At 43.7% G+C, this 18858-nt stretch overlaps 1 protein-coding gene across 3 annotated transcripts in view; it reads right to left on the reverse strand.

The window, feature by feature from the left end:
* SGSM2 (small G protein signaling modulator 2) overlaps positions 1-18858 on the reverse strand; it is a 206894-nt gene that overhangs the window by 157547 nt on the left and 30489 nt on the right. For all 3 annotated transcript variants that reach the window (XM_070735246.1, XM_070735243.1, XM_070735245.1), the window contains exon 2: positions 245-320. In XM_070735246.1, coding sequence (XP_070591347.1) covers positions 245-320 — 76 coding nt within the window. The remainder of the gene's footprint in view (positions 1-244; positions 321-18858) is intronic.

Raw genomic sequence — 18858 nt, forward strand, 5'->3', positions numbered from 1 at the left:
GAGTTGAAGTTCACATATCTTAAAACTGCCAAGGTTAGGAAACATTGGAGTAAATGATAAAAAATCATTTAAATGAAGAGTGTGTGGACATCTTCTGGCGACATGAGACAAGGATTCCAAACATAAATCTTGGCTCTATTCTGGGATATTATGATACCACTGAGATACTCATTGATAGTAAAATATTCACAAAGTAGAAAAATCAGGAGGCCAGGGCCGAAAGGCGCCCTCCTTCATCCCTTACCGCACAGGGCAATGATATGACTACTGTCTTCATGCACAAATTTCTTGGTGACGGCTTCCTCCATTATTTGCTTCACCTGAAAATAAATAGAATATAAAAGGTTATTCATAAGAATTGAAACTGATAGCCCTAGTGGCTTTCCGAGTTAAACTAATAGAAACATAGAAACATAGAAGTCTGACGGCAGAAAAAGACCTCATGGTCCATCTAGTCTGCCCTTATACTATTTTCTATATTTTATCTTAGGATGGATATATGTTTATCCCAGGCATGTTTAAATTCAGTTACTGTGGATTTACCAACCACGTCTGCTGGAAGTTTGTTCCAAGGATCTACTACTCTTTCAGTGAAATAATATTTTATCACGTTGCTTTTGATCTTTCCGCCAACTAACTTCAGATTGTGTCCCCTTGTTCTTGTGTTCACTTTCCTATTAAAAACACTCCCCTCCTGGACCTTATTTAACCCTTTAATATATTTAAATGTTTCGATCATGTCCCCCCTTTCCCTTCTGTCCTCCAGACTATACAGATTGAGTTCATTAAGTCTTTCCTGATACATTTTATGCTCAAGACCTTCCACCATTTTTGTGGCCCGTCTTTGGACCCGTTCAATTTTGTCAATATCTTTTTGTAGATGAGGTCTCCGGAACTGAACACAGTATTCCAAATGTGGTCTCACCAGCGCTCTATATAAGGGGATCATAATCTCCCTCTTCCTGCTTGTTATACCTCTAGCTATGCAGCCAAGCATCCTACTTGCTTTCCCTACCGCCTGACTGCACTGTTCACCCATTTTGAGACTGTCAGAAATCACTACCCCTAAATCCTTCTCTTCTGAAGTTTTAATGCTGGATTTTAACATAGGGCTATACCAGGGTTGTTGTTGGTTTTTTTCAAAATTGGCCCAATAAAGTATGTGGACTCGCTCCCAGAATTTCCCAATTAGTATGCCAGAGCAGCATTGTCAAAATAAAGCTTTTATAGACAGAACATGTGCTTGTTGTTTTATACAGGTTCACAAAATAAAGTATTTTAAAGCCTAATAAAGGACAGGTTGTTTAATTCCGGCCTTCCTGCCAGGAACCCAGTGGTTTACACACCAATTATCTTTCATTGAAGCCATATAAAAAACATAACTCAGTGAGGCAGATTTGGTTGGCACAAACGCAATTTGTTTCTGTAGGCCAGTGAAGGCAAACCTTTTTTCCCCTCGGGTGCCAAATGTGCCCGCACATGCGCTATCGTGCGTGGGTGTGGCCACACCCATAATTCTTTTTAAAAAAAATATTTTTATTGTTTTCAAAATAATAAGACATAACAAGACAGACAAACATAGAATAGACAAAACGTAACACATAACATAAAAAGGAGCTACAATTGCTCCGCTCAGTATTGAAGTCATCTTAATACAGAAAGGAAAAGTTTACTATAATTTAGATCGATTCAGAAAAGTAAATACAGTGGTACCTCATCATACGAACTTAATTGGTTCCAGGAGGAGGTTCGTAAGGTGAAAAGTTCGTAAGATAAAACAATGTTTCCCATAGGAATCAATGTAAAAGCAAATAATGCCTGCAAATCCTTCAGGAAAATCCCAAACTTTAGAAGGGAGGCGAACAGAGGGCAGGGAGGAGCAGCTAAAGGGGGCGGGTGGAAGAAGCAAGGCTAGGCTAAAGGGTGAGTGGGAAGGAAGAAAGGCAAGGGGGGCGCCCCTCCCTTTTCTTTCTTCAAAAGACACCGTTTCACTGCCTTTGCAAGCACCTTGTTCTCTGCAAAATCTTTCCTCCCCCAAGCAGCCCCTCCCTTTTCTTTCTTCAAAAGACACCGTTTCAGTGCCTTTGCAAGCACGTTGTTCTCTGCAAAATCTTTCCTCCCCCAAGCAGCCCCTCCCTTTTCTTTCTTCAAAAGACACCGTTTCACTGCCTTTGCAAGCACGTTGTTCTCTGCAAAAATTTTCCTCCCCCAAGCAGCCCCTCCCTTTTCTTTCTTCAAAAGACACCGTTTCAGTGCCTTTGCAAGCACGTTGTTCTCTGCAAAATCTTTCCTCCAAGCTGCCCCTCCCTTTTCTTTCTTCAAAAGACACCGTTTCAGTGCCTTTGCAAGCACGTTGTTCTCTGCAAAATCTTTCCTCCCCCAAGCAGCCCCTCCCTTTTCTTTCTTCAAAAAGGGGGGAAAAAGAAACCCCTTCATCCCAGGAGCAGCTGCTTGGGTTCGTAAGGTGAAAATAGTTCGGAAGAAGAGGCAAAAAAATCTTAAACACCGGGTTCGTATCTTGAAAAGTTCGTTAGAAGAGGCGTTCGTAAGATGAGGTACCACTGTATTTCTATAAAATTTCTTTATATAATCTATTCTATATCTAATAAATGTAACTATTAGACTCTATACTTCAACATCGTTAAACATTCCTTTTATTCCATCAACAATAAGCCAAGTTTTTTTGCCAGACCAATAATTAAATGCTCCCCCTCTATCCTACCCCTCTGCCCCACACGCTTCCCCACACACACACATGTGCACACGACCCCCTCCCACATTTCCCAAGTTCCGGTGTGCCTGGTGGGCCCATTTTTCACCCTACCCAGGCTCCAAATGCCGAAAACGGCCTTCCAGAGCCTCAGCACAAGCCTAAAATCAGCTGGTCGGCACGCACAGGAGCTGAGCTAGGGCAACAGCTCGTATGGTGCCAGATTTGGCTCTGCGTGCCACCTGTGGCACGTGTACCATAGGTCTGCCATCAAGGCTATAGGCCTGTGATGGCGAACCTATGCCACAGGTGGCACGCGGAACCATATCTGCTGGCACGTGAGCTGTTGTCTTAGCACAGCTCCAACATGCATATGTGTGCCGGCCAGCTGATTTTTGGCTCACACAGAGGCTCCGGGAGGGCGTTTTTGGCTTCCAGAGAGCCTCCAGAGGAATGGGGAAAGGTGTTTTTACCCTTCCCTGGCTCCACGGAAGCTTTGGAGCCTGGAGAGGGCAAAACACGAGCCTACTGGGCCCACCAGAAGTTGGGAAATATGCTGTTTTCAGCCTCCAGAGGGCTCCAGAGGGCAGGGGAAGCTGTTTTTGCCCTCCCCAGGCATTGAATTATGGGTGTGGGCACTCACACATGCGCGATAGTGCGCACCCATGCTCTTTTGGCACCTGAGGGAAAAAAGGTTCACCATCACTGCTATAGGATAAAGGTAGATGTCAACCTGGATCTGCAATTACAGCTGGATTATTTGTAAAAAAAAAAAATCAGTACAAAAAACCATCCCAAAGTACCATGACTCACTCTCTTCCTGGCAATGACTTGCTAGGATTTTCAGCAGGATATGGTTGGTCATAATTTGCTCCAGATTCTTTTAACCAGAGATGCTAGAAATGGAATCTTCTCCAACCTCCCACACAGAAAGCCAAGCACTTTGACTTAACATTGGAGGCAACAAAGCCTATTTGCCGATGACTCTAAAGTGTGCAATAGGGTTGATATTCCTGGAGGGGTCTGTAACATGGTAAATGATTTAGCTTTACTAGAATAATGGTCAAAGCAATGGAAACTGCAGTTTAATGTTTTCAAATATAAAATAATGCACTTGGGGAAAAGGAATCCTTAATCTGAGTATTGTATTGGCAGTTCCGTGTTAGCAAAAATTTCAGAAGAGAAGGATTTACGGGTAGTGATTTCTGACAGTCTCAAAATGGGTGAGCAGTGTGGTCGGCGGTAGGAAAAGCAAGTAGGATGCTTGGCTGCATAGCTAGAGGTATAACAAGAAGGAAGAGGGAGATTGTGATCCCCTTATATAGAGTGCTGGTGAGACCACATTTGGAATACTGTGTTCAGTTCTGGAGACCTCACCTACAAAAAGATATTGACAAAATTGAAAGGGTCCAAAGACAGGCTACAAGAATGGTGGAAGGTCTTAAGCATAAAACGTATCAGGAAAGATGTAATGAACTCAATCTGTATAGTCTGGAGGACAGAAGGAAAAGGGGGGACATGATCGAAACATTTAAGTATGTTAAAGGGTTAAAAAAGGTCCAGGAAGGAAGTGTTTTTAATAGGAAAGTGAACACAAGAACAAGGGGACACAATCTGAAGTTAGTTGGGGGAAAGATCAAAAGCTACGTGAGAAAATATTATTTCACTGAAAGAGTAGTAGATCCTTGGAACAAACTTCCAGCAGATGTGGTTGGTAAATCCACAGTAACTGAATTTAAACATGCCTGGGATAAACATATATCCATCCTAAGATAAAATACGGGAAATAGTATAAGGGCAGACTAGATGGACCATGAGGTCTTCTATGTTTCTATGTTTCTAACACAGTGATTTTCAACCTTTTTTGAGCCGCGGCACATTTTTTATATTTACAAAATCCTGGGGCACACCACCAACCAAAATGACACCCTAAGACACTCTCCTCTCTTTTTCCAACCCTGTCTCCTCCCCACCCTTGTGTGTGTGTGTGTGTGTGTGTGTGTATACACACTCTTGAACAATTTCCAAAAACAGGTGAGGGCTGGGTTTTTTTCTCTTATTCTTTGGGTGCTTTTTATCATATGCTTTAAATCAAGAGTCACTTCTCTCTCTCTTTTGTTTCTCTCTCTTTCCTCTCATTCTCTGTTTCAATTATTTTCTCATTTCTCTTTTTTCCTCCCCTTTTTGCTCATTTCTCTCTCTCTCTCTCTCTCTCTCTCCCCTTCCTCTCCTTTTCTCTCTCTCTCTTGCTTTCTTTCTCTCTTTCTCTCTCTCCTGCCTTCTTTCTCTCTCACTCTTGCTTTCTCTCTCTTTCTCTCTTTTCTCTCTCTCTCTTGCTTTCTCTCTCACACTCTTTCTCTCTCTCTTTCTCTCTCTCTTTCTTTCTTTCTCTCTCTTTCTCTCTTTCTTTCTCTCTCTCTTTCTCTCTTTGCGAGACCTGAACCTGCGCTTCCTTCTTCGCAGCACACCTGACCATGTCTCGCGGCACACTAGTGTGCCACGGCACACTGGTTGAAAAACACTGTTCTAACATACCAGTTTGGTCTAGTGGTGAAGGCACCAGATTAGAAACCAGACAGCTATGAGTTCTAATCGTGCTTTAGGCTGAGAAAAGTTGGCTGGGTGACTTTGGGCCAATCACTGAGAAATAGAGAATTCTAATCCTACCTTAGGCATTAAAGGTAGTTGGGTGACTTTGGGTCATTCAACAGGAAATGGAAAATTCTAATCCCGCTTTACGCATAAAAGCTAGCCGTGTGACATTGAGCCAATCACCAGCAAATGAAGAGTTCTGGTTCCACTTAAGTCATGAAAACCAACTGGATAACTTTGGACCTACCACTCTTTCTGAACCCATCCCACCTCACAGGGTTGTTATGTGGAAAATAGGAAGAAGGTAAATTAGGTACAGTCTCAAACTTGGGTTATTTATAAAAATAATAAAGGTGGTACACAAATATGTAAATACTTAGCTTTCTTATCTCTTAGCCCAATATCACCTGCCCTATTAGCATTGCCTATACACAGATACACACAAATACACACCCTCTGCTCCAATTCACCTTCGGGCTTTCTTTGTATAAGTCCTTAACAGAATAACAGAGTTGGAAGGGACTTTAGAGGTCTTAGATATATAGAAATATAGATTGACGGCAGAAAAAGACCTCATGGTCCATCTAGTCTGCCCTTATACTATTTCTTGTATTTTATTTTAGGATGGATAGATGTTTATCCCAGGCATGTTTAAATTCAGTTACTGTGGGTTTGCCAACCACGTCTGCTGGAAGTTTGTTCCAAGCATCTACTCCTCTTTCAGTAAAATAATATTTTCTCACGTAGCTTCTGATCTTTCCCCCAACTAACCTCAGACTGTACCCCTTGTTCTTGTGTTCCTATTAAAAACACTTCCCTCCTGAACCTTAATTAACCCTCTAACACAGAGGTCCACAACCGCCGGTCCGCGGACCGGGACCGGGCCGTTGGGGCTTTTCAGCCGGTCCGCAGCGCCAGGGCCCCCTCGGCCTTTCCGCACCACCAGCGGCGCTCCCCCCGCCAGCCAGCCAAGCCCCGCGCCCGCCGGAACCGGCTCCTCGCTCTCCCCCCGCCGCCCGCCGCGTTTGCAGGAGGTGGGGAGGGTTGGGCGGCCCGCCAAGGCCAGGAGGGACGCCGCTGCCCCCCCTTCCCTCTCTCCGCCCGCCGCTGCGCCTCCTTGACGCCGAGAGGAAATGCCGGCAAAGGCTTTCCTCAGCGGAGGCCGGCGAAGGTGATATTGAATGTCGGGGGAGAACGGGCGGTTGCGCGCGCTCCCTATCTCCCTGCTAGCCCACTCGGAATATTCAAAATAAGAAAAACCTTTGCCGGCGAAGGCTTTTCTTATTTTGAATATTCCGAGTGGGCTAGCAGGGGGATAGGGAGCGCGCGCAACCGCCCGTTCTCCCCCGACATTCAATATCACCTTCGCCGGCCCCGCCTCTCCTGCAAACCCCCTTGCTGAGAGCCCGGGGCGAAAGTGCTCTCGCAAAGGTGAGGCGGGCAGGGCGTGCGCGCGTCATCGCTGAGAAGAACGGAGAGAGAACGAGAGTGAGTGAGAGCAACAGACAGCAAGATAGAGAGAAAATGAGAAAGAGAGAGTGAGAAAGGGGGGAGAGAAAGAGATAGCAAGAGAGAGAACAAGAGAGAGAAAGAGCGTGAGAAAGAAAACAAGAAAGAGTGAGAGAGAGAGAAAGCAAAAGAGACAGAAAGAAAACAAGAGAGAGAAAGTGAGAAGAAGAGAGAGAAAGAGGGGGAGAGAGAGAGAAAGAGAGAGGGGGGAGAGAGAGAAAGAGAGGGAGTGGGAGAAAGAGAGAGGGAGAGGGGGGAGAGATAGCAAGAGAGGGAGAGAGGGAAAGGGGGAGAGAGGGGGGAGAGAAAGAGAGAGGGAGAGAGAGAGGAGATAAAGGAAGAGGAGAGAGAGAAAGGAAGAGAAAGAACGAAAGAGGGATAGAAAGAGAGAGAGTGAGAGATGCTCAGTGAGCCTTTCTTTGAAGTTGCCTTTCTTTCTTTCTCTTTCTTGCTTTCTTTCTTGCTCTTTTTCTTTCTCTCTTTTACCTTCCCTTCCTCTATTTCTTCTTTTCTTTCTCCTTCCTACCTTCTTCCCTTACTCTCCCCTTTCATAAGTTTCCTTGCTTCCTTCCTCTGTTCCTGTCCCTTCCCCCTTTCTTTCTTTCTTTCTTTCCTTCCTTTCCTCCCTCCATTTCTTGCTTTCCTTTTCCTTCCTCCCTTCTTTCCTCCCTCATTCCCTTCTTCCACTCCTTCCTCTCTTACTCTCCCCTTTCACACCTTTCCTTGCTTCCTTTGCACCCTTCTTTTGTTCCTGTCCCTTCCCTCTTTCCTTCCTTCCTTCCCACCCTCCGTCCATTCATTCACCCATTCCTCTCTTGATCGCCCCTTTTACGGCGCCGCTGACAGCTAGCTCCCCCCCCCCACCGGGCCATGGAAAACTGGTCTAGCTTAAAGCCGGTCCCTGGTGCAAAAAAGGTTGGGGATCTCTGCTCTAACATATTTAAATGTTTCGATCATGTCCCCCCTTTCCCTTCTGTCCTCCAGACTATACAGATTGAGTTCATGAAGTCTTTCCTGATACGTTTTATGCTTAAGACCTTCCACCATTCTTGTAGCCCGTCTTTGGACCCGTTCAATTTTATCCATATCTTTTTGTAGGTGAGGTCTCCAGAACTGGACACAGTATTCCAAATGTGGTCTCACCAGCACTCTATATAGCGGGATCACAATCTCCCTCTTCCTGCTTGTTATACCTCTAGCTATTCTTCTAGTCCAACCCTCCCTCTGCTCAGGCAGGAAACCCTGTACCATTTCAGACAAATGATTGTCCAAACTCTTCTTACAATCTTCCAGTGTTGGAGCATTCACAACTTCTGGAGGCAAGGTGCTCCACTGATGAATTGTTCTGACGGTCAGGAAATTTCTCCTTAGTTCTAAGTTGCTTCTCTCCTTGAATAAGTTCCCCTCCATTGCTCCTTGTCCTGCTTCCAGGTGCTTTAGAGCAGTGTTTCCCAACCTTGGCAACTTGATGACATCTGGACTTCAACTCCCAGAATTCCCCAGCCAGCATTCGCTGGCTGGGGAATTCTGGGAGTTGAAGTCCAGATATCTTCAAGTCACCAAGGTTGGGAAACACTACTTTAAAGAATAGTTTGACTCCCTTTTCTTTGTGGCAGGTTGCATGGATTGTTCAGATAACACCTGCATCGGATGATAGATTATAGATCAGAGGACAGCTGATGTTCCATATGGTCAGAAGGGACAATAAATAAATATAAATAGCAACAGCCATTGCAGGCTGATTCAAATGGCTCTTTGCTCAAAGCAGAGGAGCCCATGTCAAGTGGCACGCAAAAGCAAACATCATTAAGAGCCTTTAAACCTTTGGAATAGTCAATTAAAAAGAAAAAAACATACAGCCCACATTGCCAGTCCATTAAGAGAAGGGAGGAAAATACTTGGAACTGCATGACTAACCTATTAGTCAGGAAGGCCAACTAAAAGCCAAAAATTAGCAAAACAATTTATATTTTTCATCAGATACTTTCACCATAGGAATTGCTGCTGCGTCCCGAATTCAGTGTTTTGAAAAGCACCACTGATACCCGGTGACACTATAAGAAAAATAAACATTAATAAATAAATGTCCAAGATTTGGTCATTTTGCCTGAATGCTCAAAATACATCCAGCCAAAAAAACTTTTTTTTTTAATTTATTTTGTCCAATACACAATGAGGGTTTTAGTGGGTATATACACACACACACACACACACACACACACACACACAGTAAAATACATGATGAAGGTTATAGAGGAGATACTCATAATAAAATATATCTAAGAAAGAATAGAAAAGAAGATATAGTAATAGAACATATCAATGAAAGAATAGAAGAAGAGATATAGGAATAGAAGAAAGGTATAGGAATAGAAGAAAGGTATAGGAGATATAGGAGAGCAATAGGACAGGAGACGGAAGGCACTCTAGTGCATGTGTACTCGCCCCTTACTGACCTCTTCGGAATCTGGATAGGTCAAACCGTAGATAATCTAAGGGTAAAGTGTTGGGGATTTGGGGATGGACACTATGGAGTCCGGTAATGAGTTCCACGCTTCGACCACTCGGTTACTGAAGTCATATTTTTTACAGTCAAGTTTGGAGAGGTTAATATTAAGTTTAAATCTGGTTGTGTGCTCTTGTGTTGTTGTGGTTGAAGCTGAAGTAGTCGCCGACAGGCAGGATGTTGCAGCATGTGATCTTGTGGGCAATACTTAGATCTTGTTTAAGGCGTCTTAGTTCTAAGCTTTCTAGGCCCAGCACACACAAAAAAGCAGCAGTTTTCCCATACTAATTTCCCAGTTTCTGTTGTGAGTCCTCCTCGCCCACCTCTAGTCATGATGGATTCTGAGAAGGATGAGCCAGGCCCATCGTGGTACCCAGGCCAGTGGTGTTTGCCAGCTGATGCAGAGAGTGAGAGAGAGGAAGAAATAGACCTGGATGAACCTGAAGGACCACCACAGGTGGCAGATATGCCAATGACAGTAGAGTCCTGACTTAGAGGAGGAGGAGGAAGATCAGGAGCTTTGCTAGATGCCTACTCTAGAACATTAAGGAAAAAGACAAGAATACTTGTATGGAAAAAGGAAGTAGTCTGTAGTTTGTTAACTCTAGGGCATATATAGTTTATATATAGTTAGACCTCCTAGTTAGACTACAGCTAGAGTACTGCATTCAGTTTTGGTCTCCACACTATAAAAAAGACATTGAAACTCTAGAGAAAGTGCAGAAGAGAGCAACCACGATGAATAAGGGGAGTGGGAAACTAAAACACACGAAGAGAGGTTGCAAGAACTGGGCATGGCCCAGTCTGGCGAAAAAGAAGGACCAGGGGAGACATGAATACCAGTCTTCAAATACTTGAAGGGATGCTACACAGAGGAGGGGGTCAAGCAGTTTTTCCAAAGCACCAGAGGGGCCAAACAAGGAACAACGGATGGAAGCTCATCATTCCTATCACCCATTTCCTCCCACTCAGGACTGTATGACTGTAACTTGTTGCTTGTATCTTAAGATTTTTATTAATATTGATTGTTTCTTCTTTACTTATTTGACCCCCTATGACAATCATTAAGTGTTGTACCTCTTGATTCTTGACAAATATATATTTTGCTTTATGTACACTGAGAGCATATGCACCAAAGACAAATTCATTGTGTGTGCAATCACACGGCTAATAAAATAATTCTAATTCTATACTAACCTACTCTGGCCTCGTGCTCTGGAGAGGTTACTCCAGCTTTACATATGGCATTTTAGGAACTCTTTCCAGAGTATGATACCGTAGTCTTTTGGGGAATTCTGGGAGTTGAAGTCAATTCAATTCAATTCAATTTATTAGATTTGTATGCCACCCCTCTCCGAAGACTCGGGGCGGCTCACAACAATAATAAAAACAGTATAATAATGGAACAAATATAATAAAATTATATTAAAAAACCCCAACAATTTAAAATCCAAGTCAATCAATCTTAAAGTTGGATTGGACACTCCATGGCCCCGAGAACGTTAGAGACAAAAGTAACTTAACACCAGTAGAGGGTGTCCTTTAAATAGCCTACGGTTTGAGAGGAAATAAATCCCAGAGCAAACAAACATAACTTTGGCAGGCGGCAAAGTATATACTGTGTTCAGTTCTGGAGATCTCACCTACAAAAAGATATTGACAAAATTGAACGGGTCCCAAACACGGGCTACAAGAATGGTGGAAGGTCTTAAGCATAAAAACGTATCAGGAAAGACTTCATGAACTCAATCTGTATAGTCTGGAGTGGTGATTTTCAACCTTTTTTGAGCCGCGGCACATTTTTTTACATTTTAAAATCCTAGGGCACACCACCAACCAAAATGACACAAAATGACACCCTAAGACACTTTCCTCTCTTTTTCCATCCCTGTCTCCTCCCCACCCTTGTGTGTGTGTGTGAGTGTGTGTGTGTGTGTACACACTCTTGAACCATTTCCAGAAACAGGTGAGGACTGGGGTTTTTTTCTCTCTTATTCTTTAGGTGCTTTTTATCATATGCTTTAAATCAAGAGTCACTTCTCTCTCTCTTTTGTTTCTCTCTCTTTCCTCTCATTCTCTGTCTCAATCATTTTCTCATTTCTCTTTTTTTCCTCCCCTTTTTGCTCTCTCTCTCTCTCACTCTTTCTCTATCACTTTCTCCCTCTCTCTTGCTTTCTTTCTCTCTCTCTGTCTCTCTCTCAGCAAAAAGTTGCAAGACTGGAACCTGAGCTTCCTTTTTCGCGGCACACCTGACCATGTCTCGCGGCACACTAGTGTGCCACGGCACCACTGGTTGAAAAACACTGGTCTGGAGCACAGAAGGAAAAGGGGGGACATGATCGAAACATTTAAATATATTAAAGGGTTAAACAAGGTCCCAGGAGGGAAGTGTTTTTAAAAGGAAAGTGAACACAAAAAACAAGGGGGACACAATCTGAAGTTAGTTGGGGGAAAGATCAAAAGCAACATGAGAAAATATTATTTTACTGAAAGGAGTAGTAGATCCTTGGAACAAACTTCCAGCAGACGTTGTAGATAAATCCACAGTAACTGAATTTAAACATGCCTGGGATAAACATATATCCATCCTAAGATAAAATACAGAAAATAGTATAAGGGCAGACTAGATGGACCAGGAGGTCTTTTTCTGCCGTCAGACTTCTATGTTTCTATGTTTCTATGACTTGTGCCATTTGCCAATTTAAACAAACAAGAAAATAATAATAACCACTTAGCCAAAAAATAATCCTGGACTGCTGGTGCCTTGCCCACACTCTTATCGATCGAGAAGGGAGGGAAAAGGCATCCTTCCAGAAACAAATTGCTTTGATCCACAGAAAACAGCGGGAGAAGGAAATGTTGCTTTTTAAGAAATAGGAAAGTTTTAGCAGAAGAGAATAGCCTGTAAACAGCATCCTTGAGAGATCTGGTGGATATTGTTAAACTAAGGATGCCCCCTCTGATCCTGTTTGTATAATGTTTATCCACTCATTATTGGCTTCAACCTCAGTGAAAATCTACAAAAAACAAATATATATATAATTCTCTGCCTTACAAGGCAAAAAGTTGCAGGATCAATTCCCAGTCAGGGTATTGATCCTGGGGCCTCTGCCTTGTAATTAACCTCTAGGCCACCAGATCTGATCCCTTCAGGTTTGTACCAGGGAGGGGCTATATGTTTTTTTCTATTAGATCACCCTGGGTATATTGTTGAAGGAACGTCACAGCTCCTTTTTGCCTCAAGGCCCAACCCAGGGCCATTTCAAGGCAGTTAATTTATTCATAGCCAACAAACTATGTTCTGTATGTATCACATATTTTTGCTGAATATTTTAAATTAGGCAGAGGACCCCAGGATGAAATTCCAGTAAGGGTATGGCTAGCTGATGAGGCCAGAACAAGGCTGAAATAGCACTATCCTAGTCTCCCTTAATTTTATATATATAGGCAAAAAAGGAGCTGTGATGTTCCTTCAATATACCAGAGTGATTTGACACAAAATGTAACCCTTCCCAGGTACAGAGCTGAAAGGATTGGATACTGTAGCCTAGAGCAGTGTTTCCCAACGTTTTTTTGAGCCGCGGCACATTATTCATATTTTCAAATCCTGGGGAACATTGAAAGGGGGGGCGGAGCGGGGGGGGCGGGGGGCGGCCTAAAGAAAAGTTTGGACAAAAAAACACCTCTCTCTTCCTCCCTTTCGCTCTATTTCTCCCTCTTTCTCTCTTTTCCTTCCTTCCCTTCTTTCTCTCTCTCCATCCCCTCTTTCTTTCTTTCTCTTTTTTGCTCTCTTTCTCTCTCCCCTCCTTCCCTTCCTCTATGTCTTTCTCTCTTCCTTGCTCTCTCTCTCTCTGTCTCTCTTGCTATCTCTTTCTTGCTTTTTTCTCTCTCTCTTGCTCTCTCTCTCTCTTTCACTGTCTTGCTATATGTCTCTTTCTTTCTTTTTGCCTCTCTTGCTATCTCTCTTTCTCTTTCTCTCTCTCTCTGCCTCTCTTGCTAAGTCTCTCTTTTTCTCTTGCTATGTCTCTCCTTTCTTTTTTTCTCTCTGCCTCTCTTGCTATGTCTCTCTTTCTCTCTCTCTTTTCTCTCTCTCTCTCTTTCTCTGCTTCTCTTGCTGTCTCTCTTTCTTGCTCTGTCTCTCTTTCTCTGCCTCTCTTATATGTCTCTCTCTCAGCTGACTGCAAGCGGGAGCCCTGACGGCGGCAGCTGGACGTGGTGCTGGACACCGTATATGCCAGGCCCGCAGCGCCAGCATGTACGGCGTTTCAGCAGCACGTCCAACCGCCACCGTCAGGGGCTCCCGCTTGCAGTCAGCTGAGAGAGAGAGAGAGCGCGCTCCCTCTCGCCGCCTGGAGCTCCCTCTCACCGCCGCTATCCTCCCCACGACTGCCTGCGGCCGCTTCAGCCATCCCCCCCCCCGCTCCTACCGCCAGTGCCCTCCCGCCGGGCCATAAAGGGACACTTGCCGCCGACGCCAGAGAAGTTCCAGCTGGGCGGGGCGCTGCCGGTACTTTCCGTCCTGGGGCTACCGCTCGCAGCTGTCCCCTCGGCTCCTGCTCGATGCCGCGGTTTTCGGGCTCTCCTGCTGGGCTCCAAAGAAGGAAGGCGGGAAAAAGGCGCGAAGAATGGAGCTCTCCTTCTTCCTGCCTTCCTTCTTTGGAGCCCAGCAGGAGAGCCGAAAAACCGCGGCATCGAGCAGGAGCCGAGGGACAGCTGGCGAGCGGGAGTCCCTGGACAGAAGTACCGGCAGCGCCCCGCCCAGCTGGAACTTCACGGCACACCTAGCCCTGTCTCGCGGCACACCAGTGTGCCGCGGCACACCGGTTGGGAAACGCTGGCCTAGAGGTTAATTCTCTGCCTTACAAGGCAAAGGTTGCAGGTTCAAGTCCCAGTGAGGGTATGGCTAGCTGATGAGGCCAAAATAAGGCCGAAATAGATCTATCCTAGTCTCTCTTAATTTTCAAATTCATCAAAAACATGTGACACATACAGATAGAATTGTCAGCTATCAATAAAATTAACTGCCTTGGAAATGGCCCCTGGGTTGGGCCGAGAGGCGAAAAAGGAGCTGTGATGTTCCTTCAATGTACCAGGGTGATTCGACACAAAATGTAACCCTTCCCTGGTACAGAGCTGAAAGGATTGGATACTGTAGCCTAGAGGTTAATTCTCTGCCTTACAAGGCAAAGGTTGCAGGTTCAAGTCCCAGTGAGGGTATGGCTAGCTGATGAGGCCAAAATAAGGCTGAAATAGATCTATCCTAGTCTCCCTTAATTTTCAAATTCATCAAAAACATGTGACATATATATATATACTATATACATATACATATACATATACAGTGATCCCTCGATTTTCGCTATCTCGATCTTCGCGAAACGCTATATCGCGATTTTTCCCACCCGATGACGTCACTCTCTTCCTTTCACATCTTTCTTTCTCTCTCTCTTTCTCTATCTTGCTTCTTCCTCTCTCACACTCTCTTCCTCCCTCTCTCATCTCTTTCTTTCCTTCTCTCTCTTTCTCTATCTCTCCCCCTCTTGCTCTTGAGCGGCGGGCGGCGGGCGGGCGGGCGGGCAGCAGCGAGGAGCCGAAGATCGGGGTTTCCCCTTTGCATGGGCGGCGGGGAAGACCCAGGGAAGGTTTCTTCGGCCGCCCAGCAGCTGATCTGCTCGGCAGTGCCACAGCAGCGAGGAGCCGAAGATCGGGGTTTCCCCTTTGCGTGGGCGGCGGGGAAACCCCGATCTTCGGCTCCTCGCTGCTGCGGCGCTGCCGAGCAGATCAGCTGCTGGGCGGCCGAAGAAACCTTCCCTGGGTATTCCCCGCCGCCCACGCAAACTCCACCATCTGCGCATGCGCGGCCATGGAAAAAAGGCGCGCATGCGCAGATGGTGTTTTTACTTCCGCACCACTATATCGCGAAAAATCGAGTATCGCGAGGGGTCTTGGAACGTAACCCTCGCGATAATCGAGGGATCACTGTACATATACATATACATATACATATATATATATATATATATATGTGTATGTCAAACATACAGAATATAATTGTCGGCTATAAATAAAAAATTAACTGCCTTGTAATGGTCCTGGGTTGGACCTAGAGGCAAAAAGGAGCTGTGACGTTCCTTCAATATACCAGGGTGATCCAACATTATATATATATATATATATATGTTATATATATTAACATATATATATATATATGTTAAATGTTTATAGCTGGAATTTTAAAATTAAGGGAGACCAGGATAGATCTATTTCGGCCTCTATCCTGGTCTCCCTTAATTTTAAAATTCCAGCTATAAACATTTAACACATACAAAATATAGTTTGTCGGCTATAAATATATTACTGCCTTGCAGTGGCCCTAGGTTGGGCCTATAGGCAAAAAAAAAAGGAGCTGTGACGTTCCTTAAAAATATACCAGGGTGATCCGACATAAGAAAAAACAATATATATATATATACACACACACACACACACACACACACACACACACACACACACACATACATAGATATATATATATGTTAAATGTTTTTAGCTGGAATTTATATATATAGTATATATATACATACTATATAGTATGTATATATATATATAGTATGTATGTGTGTATATATATATATATATATATATATATATATGTATATATGTATATGTATATGTATATGTATATGTATATATATATATATACTGTATATACACTGCTCAAAGGTAAAGGGAACACTTAAACAATATAATATAACTCCAAGTAAATCAACTTCTGTGAAATCAAACTGTCCACTTAGAAATCAACACTGATTGACAATCAATTTCACATGTTGTCAGCACATTCAACTTTGTACAGAGTATTCAATGAGAATATTTCATTCATTCAGATCTAGAATGCCCCATTTTACAGTCTTCGTTGTCACATCTTGAACTGCCACAACTTGAACTGCCAATGTAAAGAAACTCTACGGCAATGCTTCAAATAGTGGGGTGGGCTCTCCGAGGGGGGGGAAACTGGGGGGCTGCGTGACCCCGGGGAAAGTGCTATTTTTGCTGCAGGCTTTTTTGAACCGAACAATAGCACACAGCACAGAGTAGGAGATATGAAGTGCATATAACAAACCCTTGAGAGACACCATAGGAAAATATTTAACAGGGATGAAAAGAAAGGAGGAGAGAGAAGGAGACAATGAGACAAACGTAAGTCTCCCGAAAGCCAAGAAGGGAAAATATAGTGAAGTGTAGGTAGCTCTTAGCTTCACTGTGACTATGGTGGGAGACAAGGAAAGACCGGTATGTTTCCTGTGTTTAAAAATGTTGGCAGCGGACAGCATGAAGCCAAAAAAAATTAAGGCGTCACTTAAACACATTACACCTCAATCACATGGATAAGCCGCTTGAGTTTTTTTCAGCAAAAACGTGCTGAATATTGCAAAAGATCTTCCCAGCGGAGTTGGGCAGGAGGCTGAAACTGGAAAAGGTGCAAAAAAGGGCAACGAGTATGATCAAGGAAATGGAGCACCTCTCTTATGAAACCAGGTTGCAATGCCTTGGTCTCTTCAGCCTTGAAAGACAGCGTTGAAGGGGTGTCTTGATCGAAGTGTATAAAATCATGCGTGGGATAGAATAGGTGGATAGAGAAAAATTATTTTCTCTGTCACGCACTACTAAGACGAGGGGGCCCTCCCTAAAGCTCAGAGGTAAGAGAAGACAAATAAAGGGAAATATTTCTTCACCCAGAGGGTCATTGGTTGATGGAAATTCACTTCCAGAAGAGGTCGTGACAGCTGTCCAGCCTTGGTAGCGTCAAGGCAGGATTAGACAGATTCATGGATGCCAAGTGTATTGGTGGTTATTGAAATGGATGTCCATGTGCCGCCTCTGTGTTGGTTGAGGCAGGGCAGGATTCCCTTGAGTACCATTTGTTGGGGGTCAGGGGAAAGGGAGGGTCTTGCCTTCTCTTTCTGCTCAAGATCCCCATGGACAATTGGTGGGCCACTGTGTGACACAGAATGCTGGACGCGATGGGCTTTGGCCTGATTCAGCATGGCTCTTCTTATGTTTCTTATGAAATGTTTACCTCTTCCTAGGTGGGGCACAACATAGAATAATTGAGAAACACTGCTCTATGGCAACAAGTGTGGCAAGACTGTGCGTTATATTTTATTGTTCAAATACTGATCAAAATTGCTTCGAGGCCCACTTGGCAATGAGGAATAACGGCAGAAAATTGAATCAATCTCTTTCCTGATGCAGTTTAAGCATCTGAAAAATCATACACAGAGAAGGATTTGTCTTCAAGAGAAATTACAAAGCCAGATTATGTAGAAACTTTTGGCAGGGCTAAGTGGCAGGGCAGGTGACAAGTTGACATTCAATTTGACTTTTGAAACAGCACAATTTGTTACAGCTGCGGAGTTCATGAAAAAGCTCAAGGAAAGGAAATGCCATCCAATCCATTCTCTTTAAATCAGGTAAACAAGCTGTTAAGGTTTAATTTAGAGTCCAAGGTTTCTCAACCTGAGCAACTTTCAAACCGGTGGACTTCAAGTCCCAGAATTCCTCATGCTCTCTGGGGAATTCTGGGACTTGAAGTCCCATCCTTCTGAAAGCTATTTTTCATAGAAACTTAAAAACAAAGAAGTCTGACGGCAGAAAAAGACCTCATGGTCCATCTACTCTGCCCTTATACTATTTTCTGTATTTTATCTTAGGATGGATATATGTTTATCCCCAGGCATGTTTAAATTCAGTTACTGTGGATTTACCAACCACGTCTGCTAAAAGTTTGTTCCAAGCATCTACTACTCTTTCAGTAAAATAATATTTTCTCACGTTGCTTCTGATCTTTCCCCCAACTAACTTCAGATTGTGTCCCCTTGTTTTTGTGTTCACTTTCCTATTAAAAACACTTCCCTCCTGGACCCTTATTTAACCCTTTAACATATTTAAATGTTTCGATCATGTCCCCCCTTTTCCTTCTGTCCTCCAGACTATACCAGTATTTATTTATTTGTTTTGTTTTGTTTGTTGTTTATTTGACTTTTATGCCACCCATCCCGAAGGGACTCAGGGCGGCTCACAACAATAATAAAAAATACAATATAAATAGATACAAAGGGATAAAAAAAGAAGTCGAACATTATCTAAAACTAAAACATTTTCTAAAACTAAAATCCCATAAAAAAGTTATTAAAAAATAAAATTAAAATTAAAAAATTATTATTTATGTTAAAACAGAGTGCGCAGAGAGTTTTGAGAGGCCTGCAAAATGCTCCCGAGGGGCAGAAGACGGCAAAAACGCCCCTGTTTTGCAAAGAGAGGGTTTGGGAGCCTTGCCAAGTGCTCCTGGGGGCCGGGAAGGAGAAAAACTTTTTTTTCCCTTTCTTACCACTTTGAAATCTCGGTGCGTCTTATAGTTCGAAAAATACGGTGTGGGAGACCAACTTGAGCTTCATTTCCATGTTTGTACAGTTTGACATTTCAATCTGCATCTTCTGCCACTTTCACAAACCTCCACAAACAGTCTCTTTGGTGTAGT

The sequence above is a fragment of the Erythrolamprus reginae genome, chromosome 1 (assembly GCF_031021105.1).
Source record: "Erythrolamprus reginae isolate rEryReg1 chromosome 1, rEryReg1.hap1, whole genome shotgun sequence".
NCBI lineage: Eukaryota > Metazoa > Chordata > Lepidosauria > Squamata > Dipsadidae > Erythrolamprus > Erythrolamprus reginae.